Raw genomic sequence first — 15054 nt, forward strand, 5'->3', positions numbered from 1 at the left:
ACCATTGATTCCGTTCTACTTAAGGGGTGGCTCTCTCGAAGGCAGCCGAGACTTGTCTACTAAGTTCGTTGACTGTATATGAACCAGTATATGACTATTTGAACCAGAAAAAATGAGGTAGTGGGATGTGTCACTACTTCGGTCTCTACTGACAGCTTTGGCTGAAGCTGACATATCTATCTTGTTTCATTTATTTAGAATATCATACTTTTCTGGCACTCTCTTTTCTATCTGTTGAATATCTGTTTTTCTAACGCACCCTGCATTTACACGCATGCGCATTTAAAGAGGAAGCTCAACATTGGACATTGCTTCATCAACAGTTGCCCTGTTTAGTTTAGGTAGTGGCATAGTACAGCACAAACTAAATTTCGGAAGAAATCACTCGTTACTGTAGCAAGGATTTGAGATACAGTAACGTAGGATTGTTGTTGTACATGCAGAATCTACAAAGGCTCCGAAACAAGGTGCAGTGATGAGCTTTTTTAGTTTTGGTCAAAGTGCACAAATCGATATAGTTTTGAATGACGCTGAGACAAGAAAGAAAGCCGAACATAAGACCGAAGATGGGAAAAAGGACCAATATTTTCTGTTTTATGATGGCGATACAGTATCTGGAAAAGTCAACTTAACACTGAAGAATCCAGGGAAAAGACTCGAGCATCAAGGCATCAAAATCGAGTTTATTGGGAAAATTGGTAAGTGTGACACAGACCCATCTTTGTGTTGTCACTGCCAAAATAACTAAATAAGCTACACAATTATCCATGGTGCAAAACATTAACAAGTCTCTATTAATGATATTGTAATCCTAATTAATTGCCAGGCTGATCAAATTAGCTATCTGTGTCCATTGATTGAACAGTGACGCAACACGTAGCAATGCCATGCTCATTCACTGCATGCAATTTCAAATCAAATCAAATTTTATTTGTCACATACACATGGTTAGCAGATGTTAATGCGAGTGTAGCGAAATGCTTGTGCTTCTAGTTCCGACAATGCAGTAATAACCAACAAGTAATCTAACTAACAATTCCAAAACTACTGTCTTATACACAAGTGTAAAGGGATAAAGAATATGTACATAAATATATATGAATGAGTGATGGTACAGAGCGGCATATGCAAGATACAGTAGATGGTATTGAGTACAGTATATACATATGAGATGAGTATGTAAACAAAGTGGCATAGTTAAGTGGCTAGTGATACATGTATTACATAAAGATGCAGTAAATGATATAGAGTACAGTATATACGTATACATATGAGATGAATAATATAGGGTATGTAAACGTTATATTAGGTAGCATTGTTTGTTTAAAGTGGCTAGTGATATATTTTACATCATTTCCCATCAAAATTAATTCCCATTATTGAAGTGGCTGGAGTTGAGTCAGTGTGTTGGCAGCAGCCACTCAATGTTAGTGGTGGCTGTTTAACAGTCTGATGGCCTTGAGATAGAAGCTGTTTTTCAGTCTCTTGGTCCCAGCTTTGATGCACCTGTACTGACCTCGCCTTCTGGATGATAGCTGGGTGAACAGGCAGTGGTTCGGGTGGTTGTTGTCCTTGATGATCTTTATGGCCTTCCTGTGACATCGGGTGGTGTAGGTGTCCTGGAGGGCAGGTAGTTTGCCCCCGGTGATGCGTTGTGCAGACCTCACTACCCTCTGGAGAGCCTTAGGGTTGTGGGCGGAGCAGTTGCCGTACCAGGCGGTGATACAGCCCGACAGGATGCTCTCGATTGTGCATCTGTAGAAGTTTGTGAGTGCTTTTGGTGACAAGCCGAATTTCTTCAGCCTCCTGAGGTTGAAGAGGCGCTGCTGCGCCTTCACGATGCTGTCTGTGTGGGTGGACCAATTCAGTTTGTCTGTGATGTGTACGCCGAGGAACTTAAAACTTACTACCCTCTCCACTACTGTTCCATCGATGTGGATAGGGGGGTGTTCCCTCTGCTGTTTCCTGAAGTCCACAATCATTTCCTTAGTTTTGTTGACGTTGAGTGCGAGGTTATTTTCCTGACACCACACTCCGAGGGCCCTCACCTCCTCCCTGTAGGCCGTCTCGTCGTTGTTGGTAATCAAGCCTACCACTGTTGTGTTGTCCGCAAACTTGATGATTGAGTTGGAGGCGTGCATGGCCACGCAGTCTTGGGTGAACAGGGAGTACAGGAGAGGGCTCAGAATGCACCCTTGTGGGGCCCCAGTCTTGAGGATCAGTGGGGTGGAGATGTTGTTGCCTACCCTCACCACCTGGGGGAGGCCCGTCAGGAAGTCCAGTACCCAGTTGCACAGGGCGGGGTCGAAACCCAGGATCTCGATCTTGATGACGAGCTTGGAGGGCACTATGGTGTTAAATGCCGAGCTGTGGTCGATGAACAGCATTCTCACATAGGTATTCCTCTTGTCCAGATGGGTTAGGGCATTGTGGTTGAGATTGCATCATCTGTGGACCTATTTGGGCGGTAAGCAAATTGGAGTGGGTTTAGGTTGTCAAGTAGGGTGGAGGTGATATGGTCCTTGACTAGTCTCTCAAAGCACTTCATGATGACGGAAGTGAGTGCTACGGGGCGGTAGTCGTTTAGCTCAGTTACCTTAGCTTTCTTGGGAACAGGAACAATGGTGGCCCCCTTGAAGCATGTGGGAACAACAGACTGGGATAGGGATTGATTGAATATGTCCGTAAACACACCAGCCAGCTGGTCTGTGCATGCTCTGAGGGCGCGGCTGGGGATGCCGTCTGGGCCTGCAGCCTTGCGAGGTTTGACACGTTTAAATGTTTTCCTCACGTCGGCTGCAGTGAAGGAGAGTCTGCATGTTTTGGTTGCGGGCCGTGTCAGTGGCACTGTATTGTCCTCAAAGCGGGCAAAAAAGTTATTTAGCCTGCCTGGGAGCAAGGCATCCTGGTCCGTGACGGGGCTGGTTTTCTTTTTGTAATCCGTGATTGACTGTAGACCCTGCCACATACCTCTTGTGTCTGAGCCGTTGAATTGAGATTCTACTTTGTCTCTATACTGACGCTTAGCTTGTTTGATTGCCTTGCGGAGGGAATAGCTACACTTTGTATTCGGTCATGTTTCCGGTCACCTTGCCCTGATTAAAAGCAGTGGTTTGCGCTTTCAGTTTCACGCAAATGCTGCCATCAATCCACGGTTTCTGGTTTGGGAATGTTTTAATCGTTGCTATGGGAACGACATCTTCAACGCACGTTCTAATGAACTCGCTCACCGAATCAGCGTATTCGTCAATGTTGTTGTTTGATGCAATACGAAACAGATCCCAGTCCACGTGATGGAAGCAGTCTTGGAATGTGGAATCAGATTGGTCGGACCAGGGTTGAACAGACCTCAGCGCGGGAGCTTCTTGTTTTAGTTTCTGTCTGTAGGCACGGATCAAGAAGATGGAGTCGTGGTCAGCTTTTTCGAAAGGAGAGCGGGGCAGGGCCTTATATGCATCGCGGAAGTTAGAACAGCAATGATCCAAAGTTTTTCCAGCCCTGGTTGCGCAATCGATATGCTGATACAATTTAGGGAGTCTTGTTTTCAGATTTGCCTTGTTAAAATCCCCAGCTACAATGAATGCAGCATCAGGATATATGGATTCCAGTTTGCAAAGAGTCAAATAAAGTTTGTTCAGAGCCATCGATGTGTCTGCTTTGGGGGGGATATATACGGCTGTGATTATAATCGAAGAGAATTCCCTTGGTAGATAATGCGGTCGACATTTGATTGTGAGGAATTCTAAATCAGGTGAACAGAAGGACTTGAGTTCCTGTATGTTGTTGTGGCCACACCACGTCTCGTTAACCATAAAGCATACGCCCCCGCCCCTCTTCTTACCAGAAAGGTGTTTGTTTCTGTTGGCGCGATGCGTGGAGAAACAGCTGACTGCACCGACTCCGATAGCGTCTCTCCAGTGAGCCATGTTTCCGTGAAGCAAAGAACGTTACAGTCTCTGATGTCCCTCTGGAATGCTACCCCTTGCTCGGATTTCATCAACCTTGTTGTCAAGAGACTGGACATTGGTGAGAAGAATGCTAGGGAGTGGTGCACGATGTGCCCGTCTCCGGAGTCTGACCAGAAGACCGCTTCGTTTCCCCTTTTACGAAGTTGTTTTTTGGGGTCGCCGGCTGGGATCCTTTCCGTTGTCCAGGGTGAAAGGCAGAACAAAGAATCTGCCTCGCGAAAGTCAGATTCTTGGTCGTATTGATGGTGAGTTGACGCTGCTCTTATATTCAGTAGTTCTTCTCGACTGTATGTAATGAAACCTAAGATGACTTGGGGTACCAATGTAAGAAATAACACGTAAAAAAAAAAAAAGTCGGTGCCGGAAAAATAATAATTTGGGCACGGGTTAAAGCGTTGTGACCTGTGGGCTGTGTGATATACTGGAAGTGATCAACGGAAGACTCATTGTGCCACAGAAACTCTCCTACAGTATATTCTACCTGGTAAAAAGTGTGAGAATCATGAGGCTAACTTAACTAGTCAGAAGTTAAGATATGAAAATCATGAGACTAACTTCACCTGTCAGTTACACTTGGTCTGTATCATGTCCTTTATAGTTAGGCCTACATTGTAATAAACATTATCAGTATCGCACAGACAGGAATAAAGAACTCTCTGGGGGTGTAATGTTTCATTAACTACTCATGGTGTGATTGTGATAACATACAGAACCTCAAGTCTTTTTGTCCACCCGACCAAGAATACCTCACAACCAAATGCCGACCCCATTACCTCGCAAGATAATCATCTTCGGTTATCGTCACAGCTGTGTATATTCCCCCTCAAGCCAAAATCACGACGGCCCTCACTGAACTTTATGCAAACTGGAAACCACATGTGTCCACTACCTCGATTCGGTCTTGTGTAGCAAAATTTAAATTTTAAATTTTTACATTGGCTAAAAGTAGCGACTCTGCGCTAGAAAATCTTATATCATACACTGCAGTTGCGGAACAACGAGAAACAAATTCTGCTTTGAAAGTTGATAAATTCCACTTTTGAAAAAAAGGCCCTTGGATGTTTTGGTACACTTACTGGAGAGCTCTCTGTCTACACCCATTCAGCATCGTTCACACCCTCTTAAGCTTTAGCCCTACCCATCTCTTTAAGTATTCACATGTGAGGCCATGTGGAAAACACACCCTGTATCAAATCAAATTTAAGTTTATTTGTTACATGCACAGGATACAGAAGATGTTAACAGTACAGTGAAGTAGTTACTTGCATGGTAGCAATATCAAAAACAGAAAGTGTCCAGATACAATATTTTTGTCATTATTAGAAGACGCTTACCCGACGCTTGTCTAAATTGATGGGTCATGTGAAGGAAATGCTATAACCACCCCCCCACCCAAGCCACATCCAGCTTAGTGAATGGGTCACTATTCTATAGACATGTACACATGTTCATGAAATACAATAGATGGCCGTAATCACCCCCAGACACACCTGGTTAATTTGATGGGTCATGTATTGATCCGGCCGAAGTGGAGTCTTTTGTTAAGACATGTAGCTAGCTAAACAATGGACCGGCATAATCCCAACTCCTACTACTACCACCAATGCAAACATTATCATAGCTGTAGTATGAATCTGCAGGTAGCTAAAGCTAACAAATTAGATTACATTTTAGCTAGCTAACATTAGGCTATAACTAGCAATACAAATGGGTTTCTGATTCAAATAATATTACTACACAGATCATACATGTAACATTAGCTAGTGAGCCAGCTAGCTAACAGTACGCTTGAACTTGCAATGTGAATGACATTCTGACAAAATGAGTTATTTATATCTGAAACTATAGCTCGACTCTTACCCGTATACATGGATGAATGCTTCACGTCAGACTGGAACTATTTAACTCCGTTTTGTTTGTGGCTACATCTTGTTTGGCCAGTGTTGTTTCAAGTCACTCTGGTTCACACTGACCGTGGCGTGTGCAGAAAGTAGCCCATCATTTTTACCAACTGATCTGTCGATAACGCCTGTTAAATTCAGGGCATCAATGTTGTTGAGAAGTTGCAAATTTTGTAGTTCTCGATGGCTAATGTTATATCTTTCAAAAACGGCGAGGCAGACCAATCCAAACTCATCTCCCGGCATGTCCAGCCCATCCACTATCTCAGCCAATCATGGCTTGCGGGAAGGTTCCTTTCTTATTCCTTGGCTAAACCAACTAAACTCAGCAAAAAAAGAAACATCCCCTTTTCAGGACCCTGCCTTTCAAAGATAATTTGTAAAAATCTTCATTGTAAAGGGTTTAAACACTGTTTCCCATGCTTGTTCAATGACCCATAAACAATTAATGAACATGCACCTGTGGAACGGTCGTTAAGACATTAACAGCTTACAATAAGCAATTAAGGTCACAGTTGTGAAAACTTAGGACACTAAAGAGGCCTTTCTACTGACTCTGAAAAACACCAAAAGAAAGATGCCCAGGGTCCCTGCTCATCTGCGTGAACCACGTGTAACAACACCTGCACAGGATCGGTACATCCGAACATCATACCTGTGGAACACAGGACTGGCAAAAGTGCTCTTCACTGACGAGTCGTGGTTTTGTCTCACCAGGGGTGATGGTCGGATTTGCGTTTCTCGTCGAAGGAATGAGCGTTACACCAAAGGCCTGTACTCCAGAGCGGGATTGATTTGGTCTGGGGCGGTATGTCACAGCATGATCGGACTGAGCTTTTACTTTTAGATTTGTCTGAATTGTTAGATACTACTAGATAACTTGTTACATAAGTATTTTCCTACACCCGCAATAACATCTGCTAAATATGTGTTTGTGACTAATAAAATGTACATTTTTTTTACACCCTTGTAAGATCCAGTTACCGGTTGTAATTTTGTTGCATTACCTTGAATCTCTCTCTATAGTACTTATAATTACTTTCTAATCTCTCTTTAAAAGGCATCTGTAAACTAGTGATACCAACAACCAGTTCTCTCTTTTCAGAGCTGTACTACGACAGGGGAAACAACTATGAATTTGTGTCTCTGGTTAAAGACTTGGCCCAACCGGGAGAGCTAACGCAGTCCCGGACCTTCGACTTTGAGTTCACAAAAGTGGAGAAACCATACGAGGCCTACACGGGCCAGAATGTCAAATTACGGTAAGTAACAGTAAGCATCTGGCAAGACTAAACAAACCATGCATGAAACATTTTCACAGCACAATAGGACTGTTACAAACATTGGCAATTTTAGCATGTAAATCTTGGTGGGGCAAAAAATAATAAAAGTGGGATGCATGCTAGCAAAGCCCCAACACATCACTAAACAATACATTAATTGCGCTATAAGGGTAACAAATGGTGCCTACATACAGCAGTCTCAACATCTTACCACTGCTACACCTGGTCATCAGTGGAGCCTTGTCTGGCAGCGAAACAGTTCATCCAGCCTCATTTACTGCTTTTTAAAAAACATAGGTGATATGGCTGACTTGCCTAAACAAATGTGGTTTCTACTGACAATAGAGATGTACAAACTATAGCATAAGGGGACGACAAGCGGATAAGAGGCGATCCATAATTTCGATTAAGACTAATGAAGGAGCTAGGACGGACGTAGTCAATATAGCCATTTGTTTATCACTTTTGAAATGTACAGCGATAGAATCCAGAACATGGGTCGTTCTTAGTGTTCTCCCTGTACACCAAGTCAGAACCATAGGATAAATAAAGTGGGCATATAAGCTCTTACAATATTCAAAGATTACATTTCTTTAAAACAGATTATAGGCTACATGTGTACCACATGTAGGTGAAATTAAGAGGGGCAAATAAATAAAATAAACTACTTTCTTTGCTACAGTATATATATCTCCCTAGCATATTACATAATTTATGCAGTAGCATACAATACATTTTTGAACTCCCCTGTTGTGCTGTGCTCACAGGAAGTTGGCGCGGCAGTCCTTTGTGTGCAAATTTTGTCATCAAAGTCAGGAATTCTCTCTTCTCTGGATATATGGTGCTTTCAAAACAACTGAGAACTCTTGGGGGGAAAAACAAGGTTGAATCATGATGACATCATTGATCTTCAGGTCGTAACTCTAGGAAGAGACCGGAGTTGGATGACAGCTCAAAATGTATTTTCCCAGTCGGAGCTCGTTTATTCCTGACTTCCCAGTTGTCTTGAACTCACTGAAGTCAAGTTTTTGCAGTTCCGAGTTAAGTTGTGTTGAGCGTGGCACAAATCATGCTTCATTGATAGCATGGCCTAGCTTGAATGTTTATCATTTTAAACTTGGAAAAGAGCCCCTTAATCCCAGATTTGTGACCACACAGCCACTGTCACTGATTCCTTCCACACCACTCATTGTTGAATTTGTGATTTCCAACTTGTTGTGTAATGTTTATGTCCAATGGCTAATTAGCACTGATACATTTTATCTATAATTTCTCTTCATATGACAAGGATTGAAAAGGATTTGCCAGTATATTGTTGACTTGATTCATGATTATGATTGCTAGCTAAGATTTTGAAAGTATGATGTTGACATGATCAGTCCAATCAAAGCTACGAGTGATTTGACGTATATTTATCTGTGGCCAATGACCTTGAGCCTTCTTGGATGGGCACTTCTAATGTAACTCTATGGCAGCACCCAAGCGGCTCGAATTTGAGGTCTACCCTTAGATTTGGTGGTGACGTAGTGTCCCCATGAGTGACAGAAGACTGAGCCAATCACGGCCTAACGCTCCTTATTTTCTGCTGGCTTGTCCCACCACCACAGAAAGCACTGAGCAAGGCTGAAACACCAGCATTTTGGAGCTGCCTTACTCAAGAAAACAAAGCAGACCATGTTTGTATGCAGCTTTATTAACTGAATTATATATATTTAAAAATTGTTTGCAAACTGATATGTGACAGTGCACACACACACACTAAAAATGTGGTGTTCACAACAGGGGGGCTGAGTTCCAAATGCGATTTCATTGTTATTTCTGTCGTGGAAATTTCCTGTATTACCAAATAATGAGAGAGCAAACCACACACAAGTCAGAGTCATATTATAAAGTCCATCTTTAATTATATGAGCTTCACCATAGCCCTGTGACTCTCAGATTAATTCAGTGTCTATAAATGAATTATCTGAGAGTGCTTACATAACAGATCTTAGTATCATTTATAGCCAAGACACACCCATCTCAACTCACATGACGAATAACAGATCTTAGGAACATTACACAAAGAACCTTTTACTTGAAAGAGGAGTATCCCATAGCTAGATAGCATTAGCTATAAATTATAGTTCAGTTTGGTTTCCTAATCGAAGTTCTTATCTCGTTGTTGGTACAACATAGTACCAAACCATTACCTCATCCAATGGCATATATCAGTTGTCAATTCTAGATACTCCTATCTCTCATACACCTCCTCCTGGACAAGCTCACCGAGACAGTGAGCCTCTTAGGTCATATACTAGATCAAGATAAGGGCAACCTCAGAGGGGACATGTGATAGTTAGACACATTCCCATAAGAAGACAAGCCTCCATTCTGTCCTCCTCCCCTTCTGATATTCTTCATAGTGGTTCACATGGTTTAACAGATACATTGACATATGAAGACGAGCCTGACCTCTCCCTTCTCTGGGCCCCTAGTGACTAAGCCCTAGCAGAGAAGGGATAACTGCAAACTGCCAACAGTATTATCCAAAAGAAGACATCCTGACATACGAATATATCACAAGCATTATTATGTAAATAAAACATCTTATTTATGAATGTTACCGAACTAATTCTGATTTAGCCACGACATTTCTATCGACTAATAATAGTGCGTTCTAGTTGTTGTCTTTGGTAACAGGTAATTGTCAATGGATTGCATGTGATTCTAGGCCATTTTGTAAAATGTAACCATTTAAAGCATCGTTAAAGCTGATTGTCTGTGGTAAAAGTGCCTGGGTCTGAATGGATTCACCTCCAGAGTACCATTTTAAGAGTTTTGCATTCAACAAAACAGAATTGTTGCCTTGACAAATAGAAACAGAAGTAAGGAAGTAGAAACAGGATTAATAGAAACTGAAAATAGAAACCGACTAGACTAGAGTTGCCACTTTCCATGTATCCAGTACAGTGCATATCTACAGTCTCTTAACTGCTGTACATGCGTCAAATATGTTAACTCTGGAGAAGCATTTGTCTTAAGTGAAGTGCATATTTTTTATTTATTTGTTAGGGACCATGGTCAATCCATTGCATCAGATTTAATTAGATGGCTCATTTTCATCTGTATTCCCTGGGCAGAAAACAATCAACATCAATACAATGCTACAATATAACACACTATTAAAATATCTATATGGAAAAAATATACATTGCCTTCAGAAAGTATTCAAACCCCTTGACTGAATCTACAATTTCTTGTTGCAGCCTGGATTCAGTGTATTGATACACCATCCAAAGCCGAATAATAACTCCACAATGCTCAAAGGGATATTCAGCGTCTGCTTTTTTTATTTTGACACGTTTACCAATCGGTGACCTTCTTTGCGAGGCATTGAAAAACCTCCTAGGTTTTTGTAGTTGAATCTGTACTTGATATGCACTACTCTATTGAGGGACCTTACAGATAATTGTATTGTGTGGGGTACAGAGATGTGGTTGTCATTCAAAAATCATGTTAACCATTATCCTTGAACATGGAATGAGTCCATGCAACTTGTTTTTCGATATGTTAAGCACATTTTTACTCCGGAAGTTATTTAGGCTTGCCATGACAAAGGGGTTGAATACTTATTGACTCAAGGCATTTCAGCTTTCATTTAAAAAAATAAATAATAATAATTCCAAACAAAATTCCACATTGACATTATTTGGTATTGAGTGTAGATCAGTGACACAATCTCAAATGAATCAATTTTAAATCCCGGCTGTAACAACAACATTTGGAAAAAGTCAAGTGGTGTGAATACACCTCCCTGTAGGCTGTCTCGTCATTGTTGGTAATCAGGCCAACCACTGTTGTCGTCTGCAAGCTTGATGATTGAGTTCAAGGCTTGCGTGACCACCCAGTCATGGGTGAACAGGGAGTACAGGAGGGGGCTGAGCAACCACCCTTGTGGGGCCCCTGTGTTGAGGATCAGCGGGATGGTTTTGTTTCCTATCTACACCCCTGGGGGCGACCCGTCAGGATATCCAGGACCCAGTTGTACAGGAAGGGGTACAGACCCAGGGTCCCGAGCTTAATGATAAGCTTGGAGGGTACTATGGTTTTGAGGACTGAGCTGTAGTCAATGAACAGCATTCTTACATAGGAATTCCTCTTGTCCAGATGGGATAGGGCAGTGCGATTGCATCGTCTGTAGATCTATTGGGGTGGTATGCAAATTGAAGAGGGTCTAGGGTGTCCGGTAAGGTAGAGGTCATATGATCCTTAACTAGCCTCTCAAAGCACTTCATGGTGACAGAAATGAGTGCAACAGGGCGATAGTCATTTAGTTCAGTTACCTTTGGGTGCAGGAACAATTGCGGACATATTGAAGCAAGTGGGGACCGCAGACTGGAATAGGGAGAGATTGAATATGTCCGTGAACACTCCAGCCAGCTGGTCTGCGCATGCTGAGGATGTGGCTAGGGATGCCGTCTGGGCTGGCAGCCTGACGAGGGTGAACACGCTTAAATGTCTACTCGGCCACGGAGAATGAGAGCCAGTCCTTGGGAGCAGGCCGCGTCTGTGGCACCTAGTTATTCTCAAATGTACAATGTGCAGGGATACTTCAGTATTTGAGGTAGATATGTAGGTGGGGATTAGGAAAAAGTGGCTGATAGCAGAATAAATAAGTGTGAACAGGGCTGAAAAGTGACTGGTAGCAGGAATATATACATACATATGGTAATATGCTAGTGTAAACAGGAGTAATAGTGACCGTAGCAGGATAAATCAATGGGTACTAATGGTAATTGAAATGAATGAACAGCAGCATAGTGGTAGTAATAAATCAAATAATTTTAGCAGCAGGGTAGTTGTGAGGGGGAGCAGTAGTTGTTAGCTATGTAACAGTCTTATGGCCATGGGATGAAAGCTGTTTTTAAAGGGATCCTTCGGGATTCAATGACTTCCAGTCACTGCGCTTGTGCTAATTAGCATTGGCTCGTGAAGCTATCTCTTAACTTCCTTCATACTGGACACAGAGACTTAAAAATGGTATCCACGAGTTCATATGACTCTGGGAATGCAGATAAAGGGTCTTGTTGCAAAATCCCGATGTATCCCTTTAAGAGTCTGTTGGTCTTTGCCTTGATATTACTGGATATGCATCATGGCTCAGACTTCACTTGATTTCTACTATGTCTCACCAACTATTTGTGGTCTTTATGGAGAGAATGTGACTCCTATCAGTGTTATTGGACACCTTCTGAATTTATTTGTTTTGTCCATCCTGTATTATTACCCAATAGATTAGTTGATATTCTGACTCTTTTTTTATTTTATTTTATTTTTTATAAATATTGCAGCTACTTTCTGCGGGTAACTGTAAGCCGGCGACTGAACGACATCAGTAAAGAAATGGACATTGTTGTGCACACGCTCAGTATGTTCCCAGAACTCAACTCGTCTATCAAGATGGAAGTGGGAATCGAAGACTGCCTGCACATCGAGTTTGAGTACAACAAGTCTAAGTATGACTCTATTACCATGGTTTATCATATACATTGACTGGAAGTCTTGCGATATTCCTGTTTTTGAATGGCGGGCGAGATAGCAGAGCTTTAGTGAAACCTCAGTCTCCCTGGTTGATCTTCCCTAAACTCCCATGATAATAAATCATATGATTTGTGAGGGGAAAAACCACCTGAACATAATAGAACATTTGAAGTAGCTTTTGTCGCAATTCTATATAAACACTGACCGGTTTGAGGGGAGTGAAACAATGTCGTAGTTCTTGTTATTATGACGACTTCTTTCAGCACTGTCTATTAGCGTTTGATTGAAGTGACTTGTTAAACAAAACCAGTTTGGGTTTCAGTCTGTCCTTGTCCATAGACCGTAGAACTGTCATTTTAATGCAGGTACCACCTAAAAGATGTCATCGTGGGGAAGATTTACTTCCTGTTGGTACGGATCAAGATCAGACACATGGAGATTAATATCATCAAGCGAGAGACTACTGGCACGGGCACAAACGTGTACCATGAGAACGACACCATAGCCAAGTACGAGATTATGGATGGAGCACCAGTGAGAGGTCAGTGGCATTGACAACCAGTGGAGGCTGATAGAAGGGGAAATCGGAGGATGGGCTCATTGTAATGGCTGGAATGTAACTATGTTTTGATAATTTTCCATTCACTTCATTCCAGCCATTACAATGACCCCCGTCCTCTGATTTCCCCTTCTACCAACCTGCGCAGTTGACAAGGCTGGATTTACACACTGGGCATGGGATGTGGACAGAAAGCGTCTAAACAACGTTTTTGGATTTTACAGTGAACTATCACTTTAATAATATGGGTTTTGTCTCTTTCAGGGGAGTCCATCCCTATTCGACTTTTTCTGGCTGGCTATGAGATCACTCCTACGATGAGGGACATCAACAAGAAGTACTCTGTGCGGTACTACCTCAATCTGGTGCTCATAGACGAGGAGGAGAGGCGTTACTTCAAACAGCAGGTACATGCAGACACACGGTAGAGACAGTACAAACACTAGATCCGTGGTAGAGACAGAATGGAAGATGGGTAGGTGTTGGTTCATAATGCTCTACACGGTTGTTCTATTTGGTCTGATTGGTGTCTAATTTGTGGTACATCTCAATAGTCAAGGTCGGCACATTGCTCATTTCAACTCTGTGCATGGGTGCTGTGTAAGGCTGTAACAATACATTGATTTTGGATAATGGATGTAACGAAAGGGAACCAAATATAGGTCCTATCATACCTGTATCACACCATGCTGCATCTTAACATGAGGTGTACACCACTATATATTAGTTGGTTGTGTGTTACCTGGGATGTGTTGATTAGCACAACAGAAAAGTAATATTGAACATTCTTACTGGACAAGTTCAGGTAGTCTCTCCCTGTTTCCTTCTGTTTTTATCCATTTGGTGCCTCATTAACGCTACCCTATTTTGTTGCCTTGTTCTAGGAGATCACTCTGTGGAGGAGGGGGGACGTAGTGAGGAAGAGCATGTCCCGCCAAGCGGCCATCGCCTCACAGCGCTTTGAGTGCTCGTCCAGTGACGAGAAAGCCCTAGCTCATGCCCAGGATAAGGAACAGTAGCTAAGCCCCAGAATAGCCTACAATCCATCGCTTCGAAAAGGTGTGTGTGAGCACTATGTGTACATGTCTGTGAATCTACGACTGTGAGAAAGAATGCATGTGTGTTCACTGCATCTATGAATGTGTGTGTGCTCGTCAGGTCATCTATGACAGAGTATGTGTGATGTCCAAAATTATGTGAACGGCAGCCATTTTAGGCATAACCTCGCCCCTTTCAACTTTGCTATTTCATCGACAACACTGATGATGTTACTTTCTCCAACAACTGCTGAAAAGATGTCACTATAATTCAATGTTTGAAGAAATAAGGCGTTCTCATGGTATATTTTGTGAACGTTTAGCCAGGTTTCTCTGCTGTACTGATTATCATAATGTCTTTTTTCTGTCCTTTTGAATTAGTGATGTTTCTTAAACCAAACCAAACAGCTGCTGTTGAGAAACCTTTTAGGCATCTCTTAATGAGTACTTGTCTTTGACAGTTGGACTCAATGGACATGCAAGTCCTCTTAAGGCCTGGTTACACCTTACATTAACATGTGGGCGTCATCCAATCAAGATGATCAGATCACTATCTGATCAAGGTTTGTGGTGTACACACATGGTATTAAAATTGGTCTCTTATGCGTCCAGTGTCCGCATGTTAGCACAAGGTATAAACGTGACTTTAAAATCAGAATTCGAAATGTCATGCAACTTTAGATGCACACCAGCTTAGGGAAAATGACATTTGAATTGTCAAGCAAATTATTTGTATAAAACATTGCATTCCATTCTATCATCAAAAATAACATTACATTCCAA

General features: G+C 42.1%; 1 protein-coding gene across 1 annotated transcript; it reads left to right on the forward strand.

Annotated features, from left to right (window-relative positions):
- The first annotated feature begins 273 nt into the window (after window positions 1–273).
- On the forward strand, window positions 274–14253 carry LOC135548724 (vacuolar protein sorting-associated protein 26B-like). The gene is made up of 6 exons (XM_064978589.1): window positions 274–698; window positions 6975–7131; window positions 12486–12650; window positions 13041–13216; window positions 13499–13641; window positions 14119–14253. Exons 1-6 carry the CDS (start codon window positions 476–478, stop codon window positions 14251–14253), a joined length of 999 nt encoding a protein of 332 aa, XP_064834661.1. The 5' UTR covers window positions 274–475.
- Window positions 14254–15054: the final 801 nt, after the last annotated feature.

This window comes from Oncorhynchus masou, chromosome 11 (genome assembly GCF_036934945.1).
Source record: "Oncorhynchus masou masou isolate Uvic2021 chromosome 11, UVic_Omas_1.1, whole genome shotgun sequence".
Lineage (NCBI taxonomy): Eukaryota > Metazoa > Chordata > Actinopteri > Salmoniformes > Salmonidae > Oncorhynchus > Oncorhynchus masou.

Excerpts from the sequence above, each read along its gene's own strand:
- LOC135548724 (XM_064978589.1), top strand. The coding sequence starts at position 476 with ATGAGCTTTTTTAGTTTTGGTCAAAGTGCACAAATCGATATAGTTTTG. Across the intron at positions 7,132-12,485 it reads GGCCAGAATGTCAAATTACG|CTACTTTCTGCGGGTAACTG; the intron begins GTAAGTAACAGT and ends TAAATATTGCAG. Across the intron at positions 13,642-14,118 it reads GGCGTTACTTCAAACAGCAG|GAGATCACTCTGTGGAGGAG; the intron begins GTACATGCAGAC and ends GCCTTGTTCTAG.